At 43.9% G+C, this 18,614-nt stretch overlaps 1 protein-coding gene across 2 annotated transcripts in view; it reads right to left on the bottom strand.

The window, feature by feature from the left end:
* LOC149238659 (protein DJ-1 homolog A-like) overlaps positions 1-18,614 on the bottom strand; it is a 188,343-nt gene that overhangs the window by 10,852 nt on the left and 158,877 nt on the right. For both annotated transcript variants that reach the window (XM_089373136.1, XM_089373135.1), the window contains one exon: positions 13,425-13,625. In XM_089373136.1, coding sequence (XP_089229262.1) covers positions 13,425-13,625 — 201 coding nt within the window. The remainder of the gene's footprint in view (positions 1-13,424; positions 13,626-18,614) is intronic.

Below are 18,614 nucleotides of genomic sequence, written 5' to 3'. Positions count from 1 at the left end.
ACCTTAATGGCCTCTATCTCCGACATCTGGTTAAGCTAGAAATAGATGTCCAGCTTCTCCACCCAAGACTTTGCCGAACTGTTTGATGAGCCATCAAACATAGGCAAGTGGAATCTACTAGCTGTGCGGTGGGTGTCTCCATCATGATAATGTTGGTACCCTCTATGATGGTCGCGGGGTCTACTATCCCGCTGGAGCTTAACAAAGTCTTCGAATGAGAGAGCATCCCTGAACTCCTGCCCATAGGCCTGGTACTCTGCAAAATAATCGCCCATATGATCGGGCTCTGCCTCCTGCTGGGCTCCGGCCCCCGTGTCTGCTCCTAGGAAAGTGGGCATGGTAGAACATGTAGGGGCATGTGAGGCCATCTGCTGAGTAGTATCACGCTAAGTGGCACCCTGCTCTGGCAAATGGTGGGATGTACCCGATCCCTCACCAACATGGAAAACATGTGGGTTCTCATGCTATCTAGCCTCCACTGCCGTGAATCTCTACCCCATCACCTCTATCTGCCTCGACAGATCCTGCACGGATTTGAGGAGCATGTCCGCAAATCTCTTCCCATCCTCATCTGCCATTTGATCCTCCTGTCTGCGTCCACCACAGGCTCCTCCTGTTCTGTGTTCACCACAGGCTCCTCCTGTTCTATGTCCACCACCCAAACACAGTCTCCCTCTCCGTAGGTGTTCTCCAACCTACGCTCAATATCTTTGTATTTCCTATCTCTGTAACAGATGTAGGGCTTCTCCCTCGGTGTCATAGACTGCTAGCTCCACAGGCTGAGCCAGATCTATGCTCTGATACGACTGTAATATCCCTTATCAGGGATATCCCTCAACACAAGCAAACTTCAACCAGAGAAATAACAGTAATGCAACATACAATAATGTATACATGGAATATAAGCAGAAACTCGAGAAATGCAGAGAGAAATGCTAAGCCATTTTATTATACTGAGTAATGGAAAGAGTACAAGAGGTGATCAGAAAGATAGCATCTCGACATGCACAAGGCAAGTGAAGAAATACACTCAGAATGGTAAGGAAATGGCCTCTCTCTGAGCTGTGTCCAAACCGCCGGAGAACTGCTATGCTGCTGCTACTGCTGGAATCAAATGAGGATTTGGGGTTGTTCCCCTCAGAAAATGCTGAAATTCTAGAATCGGCGTTTGCTCAATAAACCCAGAAAAGCCCAGAAAGCTTTTCTAAAATAGCTGACCCCCGAAAATCGCCCCCTTGAGGATCTACGCTATCCCTAAAGGCTCTGCGCTGCTCCTGAAGAGAATCCTCCAAAACTCTACCCGAAACTCTGCCAAAATCCTCCAATATGCAAGGGCTGATCCCTTGCTCAATCTCCAAGCTCAAATCCTCCACAAAAACCTAATCTAGAGCTCCTACCAAAGAACTGTGTCCTCCCCTCTCAAGACTGCGCAGTCATCAAAATACTCAGCTCCTTTTCAACTCCAGAAATCGCTCCTCTTGCAAAATACTGATGAAACTACCTTGCCCGAGCAGGCACTCGAAGTCCCCCAGGGCTAAGGGTGAGATCTCCGAATGGAGACACTCGATGCATTAAACAGTGCTGCAGACAGGCTAAACAACCAGCGTGCTCTAAGTCGAAGTGACTAGCTCAAATGCAACATAATCAAATGATCAAAATGAGGAGGCTCCTCTCTCCTTTATAGCATTGGCCTCTCTCAAACCCCAAGGCCCACCTCCTCCAACGTAGCCTTTCTCTTGCCACGTGTTCCTTCTCCATCTGCGCAATCCCTCCAAGTGTCTACGTGGTCCTTGGGCCCCCTTGGCTCCCCTTTTAAGTTACAACGTTGTGCTACTAGGGAGTGACTTTATTCATAAAGTGAGTTATGTCCCCCTTTCCTCGCCTGTTTATTTATAAATAACTATAGAATGCAAAATTGAGCAAAATCGAATATTCCAATTAGCCATGGCTAATTAGGAATATTACAGAGGCTTGTTTGAGAGTTGTCTTAGGTGCGGATTGTTGCGCAGTGAAGGCCACAAGACTAGAGGAGAAAACAACATTGATGTAGCGCTATTTGGCGGACTTTTTGAGGGGGGCGAAGGCCTATAGCAGCTGTTGTGCTAGGCCACAGGTCATAGCCAGCAGCTAGGTTGTCCTTGGTGCTGTGTTTGGGGTTGAACAAGGCCAAAAGGATTAGCATAGGTGTGGTGGGCTTCTCTCTTGCAGGACTGCAGCTCTAAGTGGCTTGCTTTGTTGATTTGCGTGGAGGATAAGGGCAGAAGTGTGATGCCCTAACCAATGACGTTGTGACAGCAGTGCAGCGAGGTGAACAACAATGTTTTGGGAGGTGTATTGGGTCAAGTTTATGACCGGATTGGATCGTGATTGCAGCAACCTGTTGGTGCCATGTGGATGACATTTAGTGGTGGTGAAATGTCTTCCTAGGAGCAGAATTGATAGTGACATGATTAGGTGCCATTGATCTGATTGGAGGGTAGTGTGTTGGCTATCCAAAGTAGCCTTAGAGCAATAGACAAGAAGGGCGTTGTTGTTGCGTGATTGGGTAAAGTTTGCAGCCTAATGAGTAGCACTTTGATGGACAAAAGTGACTACTAGGTTGGCAGATTGGAGCTTGGGAATTAGGGCTACACAGAGAGCAGTTTGATGAGTCTGTGTTCATTGTAGAAGACGTGACTTGCAGCAGCGATAGGAGGCAACCCTCTTGGAGTCTCGATGTATAGTAGCCTTATGGACTAAGGCATTACTAGTGAGTAGTATGGGAGCGAAGGACCGGCAGGACAAGATACGACATCGAAGTTGCGCAACGAAGTTTGTCATTGTATCTTGTATACCATGGACTGTTGTATTATTCAGATTTGGTTTAATATAATGAAGATTGGGATTGTACATATTGTACAATTTTGTTAAAACCGTGTATATTTGTGCATATGTGATTTACTGCTTTATATTTCTATTGTGCAAAGTAGTTTGTGGTTGAGATTCTTGGTTTGGTAGCATCAGTGATTTTAAGACTCTAACCTAGACCCAAGGTCGTGGAAATTCGACATGGTAACAGAGCGTGACTGAGCTACTTTGGAAGTAAGTAAATCAGATTTGTGCATGGCGAAGTACAACGTGAGAGGGAGTTAGTCACATTGTGAGTGAAGGGTTCAATAGAATGTCGAAGTTGCACACAGGTATCCGGTATGAGGACAGGTTGGAAGGGTTGTCCAACTATACTCCTTGGAAGGAAAGGATCAAGTTGATCCTGCAAGTCAACAGGATCTGGGATTTTGTCGAGAAAGAGATCAAGAAGCCAACCGACCCTAAGGAGTTGGAAATATGGGAGGATTTGGATGCGAGGGCAAGATTGATCATCCTTGATGGTGTGAAGGGTGCCCTAATACCTAATTTGTCCGAGAAGAACACCGCACATGAGATGTGGATGGCTCTTTAGAATTTGTTCCAGAATAAGAACGAGAACCAGGTATTGGTATTAGAGGATAAGTTGAAGTCCACCAAGATGTTAAAGGGTGAAAGCGTGACCTCGTATCTGACGAGATTGTCTCAAGTCAAAGATGAGCTTGCTGCCATTGGTGTGACTATCTCAGATGGAGATATGGTAAGGATTGCCTTGAAAGGGTTCACCGAGGAATGGAAGCCCTTCATCAAAGGAATCATTGCCAGGGAGAAGTTGCCTGACTGGGATAGGTTGTGGGATGACTTCATTTAGGCAGAGTTGTGAGGCGAGGATCTTCATCCGAAGAAGAAGGCTTCAGATGACGACATGGCACTTGCATCGCGAATGAAGGGTAAGCAAAAGGACTTGAGTAAAGTCAAGTGTTTCAACTGTGGCGAGATGGGTCATTTTTCGTTGAGATGTCCGATGAAGAAGGGAAATGATGAGAAGAAGAAATGGAAGCAAGTCGTTGGTGTTGTCACTTCAGCTGAGCTCTCTAGGAGATTGGAAGAAGAGGACTTTGCTATGATTTCTCATTTCTCGCAGGGTATTGTCACTAAGGATGGATGGTACATGGACAATGGTGTGACGAAGCATATGATAGGGTCACAGGAGATTTTTGAGACTCTAGCTAAATGGGACTCAAAGTTGCACATGGCGTTGGGTGACAAGAGTTAATTGGAGATCCAAGGATCGGGTGTTATGCCATTCAGGATGGAAACAGGACGTATGATGCGGGTCCAGGATGCACTGTTTGTACCAGGACTCAGATATAGTGTGATTTCCGTCTTGATGATCAAGAGGAAAGGATTTGAGGTCTTGTTCCAGGATGGGAAGGCAAGACTCAGGCCTAGAGGCTCTAAGTTCGATGGGATTGCATTCGGACTTAGAGAGCATGGTCTCTATAGGTTGATGGGCAAGCTTGTGGATCATGGAAAGAAGCAGGTGGAGCAGGTGCAAGTTCCAAAGAAGCAAGAGCAAGTGCAAGTGCAGGGGTAGGCTTCAAAGGAGTAGGTACAGGTTCCTGAGAAGAAGGTACACCTTCCTAAGAAGGTCCAGGTTCCAGAGACTCAGGGGGAGTCTAGTTCGAGAGGGAACTTGCAGACTCAGAGGGAGACTCTGCAGCCCAAGAAGAGCCTGTGGTCAATGGGGAGCAAGGGTGGTCCTACAACTGCCAAGAATGAATCATGGACAGAGTGGAAGACGTTACAGGATAAGAAGAAGAAGTAGAGTACTTCCAGCAATGACAATGACAATTCCGAGAAGGGCGTAGTTCACCGTATAGGGATTGTTGCAATTGTGAGCGTCAAGAGTTGGGCAAGTATTGCGAGTAGTGATGATGATGACGTGCTACTTCCTAGTCTTGGAAGTACCTCCCTCACTAAGAGTGAATGTTGATTTGTGTAGCTTGCAAGGTACTCCAAGCCCTAGGGTTTAGGGTTTGGAGGGAAAATCACCACAAGGGCAGCTTGGGGGCTTGGAACCCAAGTGTGGGGTTTTGCACCCATCATGATTTGGGCCAAAATCGTGAACAGAAATTGACATGTGATGGATGAGGATGATAGTGCTCTGCAAAACGATTCCAACGCAATGAGAATCACCTGATTCCGAGTTATCGTTGGAGAGAAATAAATTTTTGTAGTTGACAAGTTTAATTCTTGGTTGTCAAGTCATGTAGGCTTGGTGTAAATAATTCCAATAGGTGTGTCTCTTCATAATTCGTTGAAGCCCCTCATTATCTCTATAAATAGAGGGTGAGAACATGTGTTCTAAGCATCCATTTTGAGGGAATGCATCTCAAGGTCAGCTCTGAAATTAGAGCAGGCTAAGCCGCAGCAAGAGAGGGCCAAAGGGATAGCGTGGAGGAGCTTAAGGAGCAGAGTGGCATTTCTATGGAGAGGTCAAGTTGTTGTAGGTTACAGCGCGCTGCTTTGAGGCTTGTTTGAGGGTTGTCTTGAGTGCAGATTGCTAGGCAGTGAAGGCCACAAGGCTAGAGGAGAAAACATAACTGTTGTAGGGTTGTTTGGTGGAGTTTTTGAGGGGGTCAAAGGCCTACAGCAGTTGCTGTGCTAGGCCGCAGGCCATAGCCAGCAACTAGACTGTCCTTGGTGTTGTGTTTGGGGTAGAAGGCCAAAAGGAGCAACATAGGTGCTTCTCTCTTGGAGGACCGCAGCTCTAAGTGGCTTGCTTTGTTGATTTGCGTGGAGGATAAGGGCTGAAGTGTGATGCCCTAACCAGTGATGTTGTGACAGTAGTGCAGCGAGGTGAACAACAATGTTTTGGGAGGTGTATTGGGTCAAGTTTGTGACCGGATTGGATCATGATTGCAGCAGCCTATTGGTGCCAAGTGGATGACATTCTGTGGTGGTGAAATGTCTTCCTAGGAGCAGAATTGACAATGACATGATTGGACGCCATTGATCTGATTGGAGGGCAGTGTGTTGGCTACCCAAAGTAGCCCTAGAGCAGCAGACAAAAAGGACGTTGTTGGTTCGTGATTGGGTAAAGTTTGTAGCCTAATGAGCAGCACTTTGATGGACAAAAGTGACTGCTAGATTAGTAGATTGGAGCTTGGGAATTAGGCCTACCCAAAGAGCAGATTGATGAGCCTGTGTTCATTGTAGCAGACATGTCTTGCAGCAGTGATAAGAGGCGACCCTCTTGGAGTCTCGATGTATAGTAGCCTTGATGGACTAAGGCACTACTAGTGAGCAGTACAGGAGCGAAGGACCAGTAGAACAAGATACGACATCGAAGTTGTGCAATGAAGTTTGTCATTTTATCTTGCATACCATAGACTGTTGTATTATTCAGATTTGGTATAATATAACGAAGATTGGGATTGTACATATTGTAAAATTTTGTTAAAAACCGTGTATATTTGTGAATATGTGATTTACTGCTTTATATTTCCATTGTGTAAGGTAGTTTATGATTGAGATTCTTGGTTTGGTAGCGTCAGTGATTTTCAGACTCTAACCTAGACCCAAGGTTGTGCAAATTCAACATCATGTATAAAAGACCCTTTTGGGCATGTTACATATTGTAAAGAAAAATTATTTGACTCAAATGAAAGTCAAAAGACCCTCCAAGACCTCGTCATGGTGCAAAGGTCAAGTCGGCCTACATGAAGGGACCATTCGGTCTAAAGATAGCAATTTGTACCCCTCAAGAGCCTATAAATAAGAAGGAACTCGACCTCATTTGGACACTCTCAAGCAAGTTTGATCTCCACAAGGTGGAAGCTGGAAAAGGATGAAAAAGGAGAAGAAGAGCAAGATAGAAGTTTTGGGCCTTTCTCTCTCTCTCTCGTGTTAGGGTTTTTACAGTTACTGGGCAAAACGAAATTTTGAAGTTGCATTGAAGCTGTGAAGCTGTGATGCTACATCGAAACTGTGAAGCTGCATCAAAGCTTTGAAGTTGTGAAAGGTCAAAGCGCTGAAGTTGTTGGGTCGAAGTTGCAGAAGAATTTGTTGGGGATTGAAATTGCAAAAGTTGTTGGAAAGCAGGAAAGATTTGACTTGGTCTTGGAGAGTCTTGGTCAAGGGTCATAAGTCTTGGAATTCGTCAATCGAATATCTATAAGAAGAGAAGAATTATTGCGGGTTTTCCTCTGTTGGAGAGGTTTTGGCCCTGGCTGATCGCCTATATCATGTGTCCTCTTGTCTCATTGTTCTTCATTGTTTGATGATAAGAACACTAATTATAATCAAGTGAAAGAAGAAGCTAATAAAGTTAAGTAAAAATACATCACAAGCAGCAACTTCAGATGAAGTTGACTTTTTGGGCCTCCTTGATCAAGAAACCAAGTTCTTACTCATCATCATCCTTGACTCCATATCCCCAAGTGAATTAGGCACTGGTCCCTTAAAGGGGTGATCATTTTAACCCTCTTTTAACCATTTTCCCCCTTTTCCCCACGTCTAGCCCCATTAGGTCACCTAGGGCATCAATTTCCTGGGAATTGACCCAAGGAAAAACTTTGATCTCATATAGGCCACTACACTGGTGGGTCCCCTCCCTCTCCTCCAAATTTGAGGCAATTTTAATGGTGGAATCTCTGGGAATCCCAAGCCCTAGCTCTAAGATCAAATTTTTCCTAGGCATCCCCAAGGCTAGACCTCAATAGGATCAATTCAACCTTTTGAAGTAAATATTCTTGTTTGGTCCTTTCCCCTCACCTTGTCCAAGATAAGGACATCATTGGTTGCTGCATTCCATCCTTGAACCTGGGTTGGGTCCACTTGGCCCCGTGTGGTCCCACTTCTCAAAAAAGATTATTTGTCAAGGATCATTTGGGAATCTAAGTTTCCCAGGGATTAAAGGGGTTGAGAACCTTGTTTATAAGCATACACTTGCTCCCTCAACCCTCCAATCCTCACCCCTTACCCCTGGTGGACCAAGTCCCTTGCTTAAAGAGCAAGCAAGTTCCATTCTTCACTCCATCCTCGAGAAAGGGTTTTCACAGTCACTTCTCACCTATCCATTGACATATACTTTACAAGTGATCCCTACACTATCAGGACTCCTCCCATCGGTAAAAGTCCATAAAGAGCAGGGAGACATAGCTATGGCGACAGTGGGATAACACTGCATCGTTGCCCTTAACCTAGCAGTTGACCTCTTAGGAACCCCTTTAGCCCCCTTGCTGGTTTGAGTGGTAACATTTCTAGCGCTGTTGCCGGGGATGAGACGTGTGTTTTGTTCCTCATACGACATATTGACATATCATTATTGGCGACTCCATTGGAGGAACGAAGTCCTAGTTCCTCATTGAACTTCAAAGTCAATGCTTGTAGGGTGAAGCAGGCATTTGTGAAGGCATTTTAATTCACCCTGGCGACTCCATTTTCGCATTATATGCAAGATCATGAAAAATGGTTGAAGAAAGTATCCACGACATTAGCCCCGAAGAAGAACAAGACCTATGGGAAAGATTGGATTCATGGTCTGAGCTTTGTGATCATCTGATAGAGCACAAGAACGATGACTTCATACTCATTTTTTATGACAAGAGCAAGTCAAACCTTGACAGCATAAGGAAGGAGTATGAAGAAGGGCACACAGATTATCTCTTCTTGGAGCTTGTCTATTATACTGGTGCATTTAATTATTTGTCTCAGAAGATCAAGGAAAAATATGGCTCATTACCAAATGAGGATTTGGATGACCAAGATGACCAAGAAGATGAGGATGATGAGCAAATACCAATTATGGAATTGGGTGCGAATAACAATCAAGTGAAAGACTTCTCCTCTAAAGATGACAAAGAGTTGGATCCTGAAAGCCTCCAAATCACAAAAGAAAGAATGGATGAATATAGCAAGTCATGCAGGGAGGTAGTAAGGGAATATAATTCTAATGAAGTTTTCTCCTACTTATATGATGAAGAAGTGAAGCTTCATAAGATGAAATGTGTATATAAAAAAACCCTACTATTGCTCTCCTCCTAGAAGAATACTACCAGAATCATGTAACAAATACCTTAGCCATTGTTCTTCGAGAGAAGAGAGAAGAAGAGCGTCTCGCTTGTCAACCAACCAAGATGAAGATGACCTCAAGGACCTCGATGATGAGCAAGAAGATGAGTCCTCGTGGGAACTGCAAGATGGGCAAGATGATTTTGAGGACACCTGTGTTGGGAAGGATGAATTTCTCGAAAGTGAAATTGAGACCAACCCTACCTTTCTCGAGGATATTACTCCCGACGAATCCTCTTTTGAAAACCTTGAGAGAGATGACCCCATTAGCCCCTTGAAAATGACATTGAAGATTATTTCCACATTGAAAGGGAGAAATGGGAGATTGTTGGTCCTCAATTTGATTGTGCTCCCATTTATGACACCGACAAGGAGGATGACGATGAGATTGGTCTTCCCTTCCCCTTAGGCGCTATTTATAATGACATACCCATTGATACCCTTGGGAAAGAGAATTATTATTTTCCCTTGCATAAAGAAGGACAATCTTTGATGGAAGTGATTGACTCTCCTTTTAATGAAAGCCCAATCTTTGATACTTATAATGAGGAAAGCAACGAGGCTCTTACCTGCCCACCTTATGATTATGTATTCAAATCACTTGAGCCTTTAGATTGTGGGGAAGGAAAACTCGTTGAATATGACACTTCATGCTCCCCTTTGCCTTTCCCTCTTGTTCATCACCTTGAGTCTTCCTCAAGTAAGATCCTCATCCCTTTCAATATCACCTCAAGTGACCATGCCCTTTTTCCCCTTTCTGAATATGGTGTCAAGAAAGAGCTCTTAATTGAATATACTTTATCCCCTTTGACCCATCCTCAAGATTATGATCACTCCACGACCTCCCCTCCCCACTGTGACCGTCACATTAAGAGACCTATTTGTTGCACTCCTTTCTCTCAATCGTTGTTTCCCTCTCATCATAACCATGTGACAACCTCAGAGCGTGATATTACAAGCAGTGATTGTGATGAAGAGTTCTTGAGAGTGATCATTCATTCCTCCATTTTGTACCTAGAAGGGGAGCCCTAGACCTCTAGAATGACCAGTTTTCTTTCTCCTAGGACCTCCCTCTACCTCGAATGGAGATCATATTTTCCCGCCTCCCACTCGCTTCATCCGCCATGTGACTGTGTCCACATTCAATTTGGGGGTTCCTACATGAGTAATCATACTGGTAGGCATATGTATATTCATGTGATGATATGTTGGTTGCACTGGCTTTATGATTACACTTAGTATCAAAATTACTATATGCATGTTAGGGTAGGAATCATTGCATGATGATTTCTGCATTAGAACTAACCGCATATGATACTTCTCATGATAGATTAGATTGCATTTAGGTTATAAATAATAATAATAATAATAAAATATTGAATATGTTATTGGTTTATGAGCTAACATTAAGGATGGGTGATCATCAGACACCGTGAAAAACATGTTGCCCCTTGGCTTTAATCTTTGACATGTGCAGATAACAGATCTACAGTGACCAAGAGATTGTTGGAGTTCTCGTGACCTCTCATTCAAGCAGCCTCGTCCACTTCTTCGAGAGATCACGTCCCAGTTGGAGCCAGATGTTAACCACCACTTTGTGGGTGATATCCCCAGGAGAATTTTGTCTCCATGATAAGCCTCAACTGGCAGCCAGCAACCCTTTGATGCCTTCTACTAGCTCGTTGTGCCATTTCTCTGCCACCTGAGACAGCTATGTGGTCCCTCACCCACCTTTATCGATCATATGTTTGAAGGTGGGTCTGCCAAATCTAAAGGTATGTCTTGTCATCTGGTAATTGATTATTGGTTTTACTTATCATGGATACTTATGGGTATGGATTGATGGTCCCCTTGATCTCTTTTGGTTGTTACCCTTGGATCTTAGTCACGTGGGATCTTCTTTATTGACTATTTGGTTCTAGGGTGGTACCACTGGGGAAACCCCGACTTTGGGTGCGTGGTCCCGCTCCTTTACCCGCACATATTACTCCCTTTCCACTCACTATACCCTCCCACTTGGGTCCACATTTCCATTTTGGGTCCACATAGGGCCATAATCCCTATCCCCTTGCCCCCACCTTAGGTCAGGCCTAGAATGATGCCTCGGAGGTTGAAGCAATTAAAAGAAAAGGTGAAAAGCATAATTGGCCACATTTAACAGGAAATTGTACCACAAAATGCAAAAGATGGTCGAGACAAAATAATCAGCATGTGGGCAAAAGCCAATGCGTGAGCTCTACTCTAATCCATGGCCATTACCCTGGTTCCATAGACCCTAGATGAACCTCCTTTATCATTCAGGAACCCATGATTGTTCCAATCCCTGGAGGGCAATGAACCGCCCTACCTAAAAGGGGGTAATCACTGCTATATCTTACATATCATGCTCTTGTCCTTTGAGCCCCGAGCAGTTAATTGAAGAAATTCATAAAAGGCAAAAGGCATATACAAAAGGGTGGAAAAATCAAGGCCAGGGCACCTCATGTACGGTGTACCACGATTGCTCCCTCCTACACATTACATACTCCAGTGTGGGCTTCCCCTTATCTAGCTACCCCTATGCCCCACTATGTGGCCCAGGATTGCCCCTCTCACTCCTTATTCCATTCCACTTATTTGTCACTTGCCATTCCCATTAGAGGGATGTACCTTGGACATATTATCCCCTTTAAGGGTTGAAACCACCTAATAAGATATTTGGCTAACCCCCTTTGGAGCTTGGAGACACTAGCACATGCCAAAGCCCAGTACGGAAGGGAATGCTATTATGAAGTACCCACTTTGTTATCCATGATTTGTAAGCTCTTTTACCCAATTATTTTAATGATTGGTTGTACTGGAAGCTTAGGGGACACATTGGATCTTATGCAGGATTATAGGTGGTTTCCAATTGGGTTTGGTCTCCCTATATGGGATCCTAAGTTTCTAACCCCCAGAGGTCTACATTAGCACATGTAGGGTGTGCATAGAGATCCATGGGCCCCCACAGCAGCAGGCAGCACTCCACGGATCTTCATAGATGCCCAGAGACTATTAGCGATCCACTTTTGGGATGATGGTGATATGCTTGGTACATTACGCCCAGCTGGCCCCTACAGGAGCCCCACACTCTTGGCAGGTGTCTTAGGACTTGTACGATGTCATGGCAGCATTCATTCCACCACTTGGACCCTTGCAAAGGATCTACAGGCATCTCTGATTCATATGGAGACCCATGGGGTCATTTATGTGCCATCAGACCCACTAGGAGCACCATAGGTCTACTACTTGGAGAACAAGGGGCCACCCCCTTGGCCATCATATGCCAAGGAATTTATTCCTCAATATGGCACTTCTGGATATTATTATGCCTTTGGAGGGCCCTATGACATGTACATATTATTATTTGGCCCCTTGTGAGGCTAATTTTTTCACTAGTGAGCTAGTTTGGTAGGGGTTTTATTTGGACATTACTTTATCATTAGGGGCTAATGTAGGCCCATAGGCTAATTCAAACTCATTAGGAGGCTATATATTGATGTTAGATACATTCATTTGTATCATCACTTGACTTGGAATCTCTCTAATCATAGAGAACTTCACATTTTTTCCTTGGAGGATATTTTCTTGAGATAGATGAATTTTGACGTATGGATTTGAGCTATTTATCTTGTCTTGGAGATTTTTCTTGTGAAAAAATGCTGGTTGGATATACTCTATAACATTGTAAGTGAGTTTTGATGTTATTATTCTTGTTGTTGCATACTGCTAAAATTAGGGTTAGTCACTGCATAATCGAAATGTGGAATTCAGCATGTTTTAGCTAATTTAATGTATGGGCCAATGTTATATGAATGAAACGTCCTACAGATTATTTGTCTCGATAAGCTTGCATCATTTTCTTTGAAGTATAAATGCTTGAAGGTCACTTTTTTTTTTCTTTCAACATCAGATGAAGTTGACTTTCTGGGCCTCCCTGATCAAGAAACCAAGTTCTTACTCTTCATCATCCTTGACTCCATATCCCCAAGTGAATTAGGCATTGGTCCCTTAAAGGGGTGATCATTTTAACCCTCTTTCAACCATTTCCTCCTTTTCCCAAAGTCTAGCCCCATTAGGTCACCTAGGGCATCAATTTCCTAGGAATTGACCCAAGGAAAATTCCTGGGAGAATCAATTGAAGCAGCATGTCTTCAACTGAGTTCAGCTACCTCATGTATCATCTACTTAGAGATGATCTATGCTCTTATTTAGATAAGTCAAAGTGTTGAATTTTGTTGTAAATATACTCTCTCTCTCTCTCTCTCTCTGTTGAACTATTGAAGAACATATAAGAAGAATTGATCAAGGGTTTCTCCACATTGGGGTTTGTCTAAGCATAGAACATACCTAAAATTAACAAAATCCCATCCCGTCACACATACATACACACTAGTGCACAGAGATACATGGGCACACCTAGAGATAATATAGTATGTGACGTGTACACATTCAATATAAATGTTTAGAACTCGGAATCTCACCGGCAGAATGATCATGTCATATGTTGATTTTGCAGCATCTTCAATAAGCTTGTCCGCAACAAGTTTCACCTTTCTAGAGCCCAAAATTTCTAATTCCTCTTCAATGGAAGCAACCACTACATTCACACTGGCTCTTCTCAATATGTCTACAATTATAACAGTTTCCATCTCCTCTGATCCATTAGCAACTGGCACAAGCACCTGATAACAGAAACAGATGTGAACTGCAATTAGGTGATCACATATAAGTATCAATAGATGAAATCTAAGAAATATTATCACATTCCTTGCAAAATTATCACAGGATTCTACAAAAGCCATATTTAGTGGACTTTAGCCTATAAATTATAATAACCTTTTAGCTGAACAAGAAACAATCTATTTCATAAAAATAAAAATAAAAAATAAAAAATCAGAGTTAAAAGTAATACCAAAGCTATGTTTGGTCATTGTTTTTTCCAGCATACAAAGTTCCAAAGACAAGTTTAAAGCCTATACACTTATATTGTATATGGAAGAAAGAATTTCTACACCACAAAGACAATTTGAAACAGTTTATAGATAGATAGATATGGATAAATAAAGTAATAGAAACAAGAAATAGAACAAGAGACATTTCAGTTGGAAAAGAAATAGAGTTAAAAGTAATACCGAAGGCATTATTTGATCATTTTCTTTTGTGGTATACAATTTTACTAAGACTTTAAATCCCTCTGACTTGTATTAGAGAAGATGGTCATACCTAGAACTCAAGAAAATAAGGATTTAGAAGAATAATAAAGTCTCACTAATAAAGTGATGCAATAATATATCATTAAATGTGGTAATTAATGTGGTGGTTGAAACTTGAAACTTAACAGTAAGGCATTTGGGAGTTATGTAATCTATTCCTCTTCTCCTACCATAAATTGCACTACCTAATGATATGAATGAATCCACTCTTTCTCATACTAATGAGTATTCATGTTCATGCTCGTATGTGTAAAACCAGCATATGACCATATCCATGGTAAGAAGAGGCCAAGGAAGGAGAGTGAATAAGCTGAGCGGCTCTTGAGATTAGAGAAGTCACCAAAGGATTGCTTGCACACAAGCAGACACAATTTCAAAGATAAGTTTGTTCATAACATTAAAGGGTATTGATCGTGATGTGTTGTGAGAGATTATTGTGAGAAGATGTTTTGCAATTGATAAAAACGCGGCCAGATTAACTTACACAAGCTTAAAGGCATTTGTAAAATGAATGGATTAAAGCCACAACCACCTGATCCATCTCAGGTAGCAGTCATGAGAAATAGAGTTGCCAGAAGGGATGTAAGTGTGAATCATGTGGTAGCTAACTGAAGCCATAAAGGAGTTTGATTGGTGGCAGCAATAGGAGCTGCCATCAAGAAAAGAATTTGCAGTCACCATAAAATTCATGGCCTAGTAAATTTGTGAAATCAAGCCACTGTCAAGGTGTGAAATAGGCTATAGCAGGTCCATGGAGATATATGATCTTAAACAAGTGATTACACTGCCAAAATTGAAATCAGTAACGTAAGAGAATCAAACCATGGACATTGTGGGCCATAGTGAACAGCAGGTATAAGGAGTTGTCATTATTAACTTATATTGAGTGGCGATATCAAGGAGCTGCCAATATTACGAGTCGCAATAGAGAGTACAAAGTCTAGGTATTCGACATCTATATCGCAGTCTTTACGAGGCTCACTTGCATATTCATTACCTCTGTGGAATTTCTAATCTTTTCCAAAATAATCTAAAACTAAGTAGGTTTAAAAACTAATTAGTTGTCTTTATTAACCATTGATTAATTGTTTCTTCAGCCTACCTATGGGTCCCATGCCTCTCATGGGCACTTGGGTGGACCTGCAAACTTCAAAAAAAGCACCCAAAACACCATTGGAAATCATTGGAATTCTTTGGAAACACCAACAATCATATCGTCCAACTTTTCCAACTCATGAAACAATGCACAATACAGTTGACAAAATTCCCAGAGCATTTCATACCCATTTCAACGTTTCACACACATTGTTTGGTAGGCATTTCTTAATACACACACACACACATATATATACTGGTGGTTGAGATTGTCCCAACCCCTCATTCAAAGAAAGGTAGTAGGGGAGGACACAATGAGGGAGCGTTGCTGCCCAGCCTGCGTTTACCCTAGCCGCACTTCCGACCACGGTTAGCCGCAGTCAGTCTCTGTAAGTGATTTTACCTCCAGCCCGCTACCCGCCATTCCTCACCTGCTCTTCCTCTCCATCTGTCGACGTCAACGGCTGGCATGGAAGGCATGGAGCTCGATGTTGTGGACTACTCGCCGGATCCCTACTCGGAACATGTCGTTTTTTGCAACCCTAACCCTAAAACGGCTCCCTTTTCATCTGAACCATCCTGCTCGATACCGGTGCCGATTGTCTTCCTTCCCGGGAATAAGGACTCCACTCTTCGCATCGGGTCCCTCTCCATCAAATCGCCAGCTCTCGACTGCCCGTCGTTGTCCCCTAGCACCCTTAACTTGCTAGCCTCCTGCTCATCACCACTGTTCGACCCCGCGCCTCCCACTGACCTCTGCTTCTCCCAGAATCCACCCTCCCGCCCGGGCCTTGTACCTGTTGTGGCTGCACAGACTCAACATACCTCTGAACACCCTGGATCTAGTGAGAAATCTCAGGACCCTGCACATCCATCAGGTTGTTTCGATACCCTGGTTATCAGGGTTAGGTCGGCGGAGCCACAATCTGCATCAAATAAATCCTCGAACCCACTACAGGACCATCCCACTGCGCCGAGGACTAGGAAGAAGAAAACCAAGTGTATCAAGGCATCCGGAAACGATTTCACCATTAAATTTGGCGAAGGTCTCACTATGGGGGAAGTTGCCGAGAGAGCAGGGAAAGTGCTGGTGGGTAGGGTAGAACCTGCATAGCGGAAAGATTGGGGTTATGGGTAAAAGAGATTTGGGGAAAGATCTTTTTACAGCTCTCGGAGGTTCAGACACTGCCTCGAGGGTGGTTTGCACTCCACTTTGCACTTGAAGAATACACGAACCTGGCTCTGGCTCGATTCTGGCATATAGAAATGGCGCCGGTCATGCTCAAAAGATGGAGCCCTCTTTTCAATCCTGAAAGAGAGCAGATAGGAGCAGGACCACTCTGGGTGAGGTTACCAGGCTTACCCCTCTAGTACTGGTCAGAAGAAGTGTTCGTAAGGATAGGGAACACCCTTGGTACCTTTCTGGATTATGATAAATCCATCGTTCAATCAAAAAACCGAACACTAGCCCGCATTCTGGTGCATCTGGACACCCGGGATGGTCTGGAAGAAAAAATAACCCTGCAATGGCGAAATTTCACTAGGGTATAGATCTTAGATTATGAAGGAGTGCCTTTTAGATGCCGAAGGTGTCACAAGGTCGGGCATCTGTTCAAGGAATGTCCATTGGTCCAGAAACCCCCAGATGCAGCAGTGGGACAGGAAGCTGGCAATGATAAAGGAACCCCAGACAACACCAGGAAGCACTCCATGGCCGCTCCAGATCCACCTAGGAAGGAGACTCCATCCAGGATGTCTCAGCACGAAGCAGACATCACTACAAGCCCTCCATCCCCTCCTCTGACTCGAGCCAAGGCAGCTGCTAAAGCGGCTCGTTCAGCGGGTATTCCTCTTCTCTCTTCCCCTGTTCTATCTTCTGATTATGCATCATCTGCACATCATATGCATAATGTATCGTCTATGCACTGCTCCATCCCTCCTGCCTCCATTACATGCACACTTCGCCCCCATCATCTGGTAGATTCCACCACCTCCCCCACTACCCATCTAGAACACACTTCCTCCCCATCTCCTTCTCCCTCGACACCCCCTCATCCATATAATCTCTGATCACGCACTTACATTGGGGATCCACATCCATCAATCTCTGGCCTTGGTCTGTCTCACTCCTCATCTTCAAACAAACCCCCACGGAGGCACAAATCATACCTCTCACATGATATTCTTCGAGCTAGAGCTGAGGTGATCTCAGGAAGACAATCCTCATTGGACTGGGTTCTTAGAGCAAAGAAAACCCTTGATTTGGTTCCCCCATGAAATGCCTCTCCTTCAACTGCAGGGGTTTGGCCAGTACCCCCAAAAAACTAGCCCTCTGCAAACTTTTTACTGTTGAGCCTATCGACTTAATCCTTCTTCAAGAAATCTTGGGGGAAGCTCATCACATTTCTAGGATTCTGCAGAGTTTATGCCCGGGGTGGGATTTCATTGCCCTTGATGCTATGGGTTGTTCAGGTGGTCTAGCCTTGGGATATAATCCCCGTACTGTAAACCCTAAATCGACTTGGGGAGGGAAGGGATTCATTGGTATTGATTTTTTCTCTGCGGAGTTGGGAATGGAATTTCATGTTATGAATGTATATGGGTCGTGCCAAGGGCGGGAAGCCTACTGGAATCATCTCCTCAATCTCTCCCTGGCCTCAGCTGACAACTTCATCATGGGAGGGGACCTCAACTTTTCTATTGGATACAGTGAGTCTTGGGGATCATCAGCTCAGATTGATCCACTCTCTGATATCATGGAAAATCTACTTGAACAGGCCCACCTCACAGATGTTCCTATGAACAGGCCACTGCCTACTTGGAGGAATAGAAGGGTTGGGGAGGCAACCCTAGCCAGAAGACTAGATCGTTTTGTCATCAAAAACCCGTTGATTCAGCGTTTATCTCATTACAGGCAGTGGGTTGGGTCCGGAGGCATCTCTGACCACTCGCCTATCTATCTGGAAATATCTGGTCCGCCAATCAAGCCCAAGGCCCCGTTCAAATTCAACTCTATCTGGCTACAGGATCCCTCGTACATCGACCTGGTCACCAATCACTAGACACAAAACCCTCCCTCACAGTGTCACACTTGGGCCGAGGGATTTTGTCGAAATCTTCATCAGCTCAAGAAGCTCACTATCAAGTGGGCAAAGGAAAAACAACAAAAGGATATCCAAACCCTCTCCTCTGTAGAATCAGCCTTGGCGGACCTAAATGATGACAACAACAGAGGATTCTTAAGTGCTGAAGCAAAATTAAACCTGATTGATCTGGAAAACAAAAGAGCAAAAATCTTGAAGGATCGAGAGGAAACTTGGAGACTCAAGAGCCGTGCAATCTGGCTCAAAGCCGGGGATGAGA

The sequence above is a fragment of the Pinus tabuliformis genome, chromosome 8 (assembly GCF_031772625.1).
Source record: "Pinus tabuliformis cultivar Carrire ecotype Pingquan chromosome 8, CPIR1, whole genome shotgun sequence".
Lineage (NCBI taxonomy): Eukaryota > Viridiplantae > Streptophyta > Pinopsida > Pinales > Pinaceae > Pinus > Pinus tabuliformis.
The sequence above is the reverse complement of the archived record's forward strand: the minus strand, read 5'-3'. Positions and strand labels throughout refer to the sequence as shown.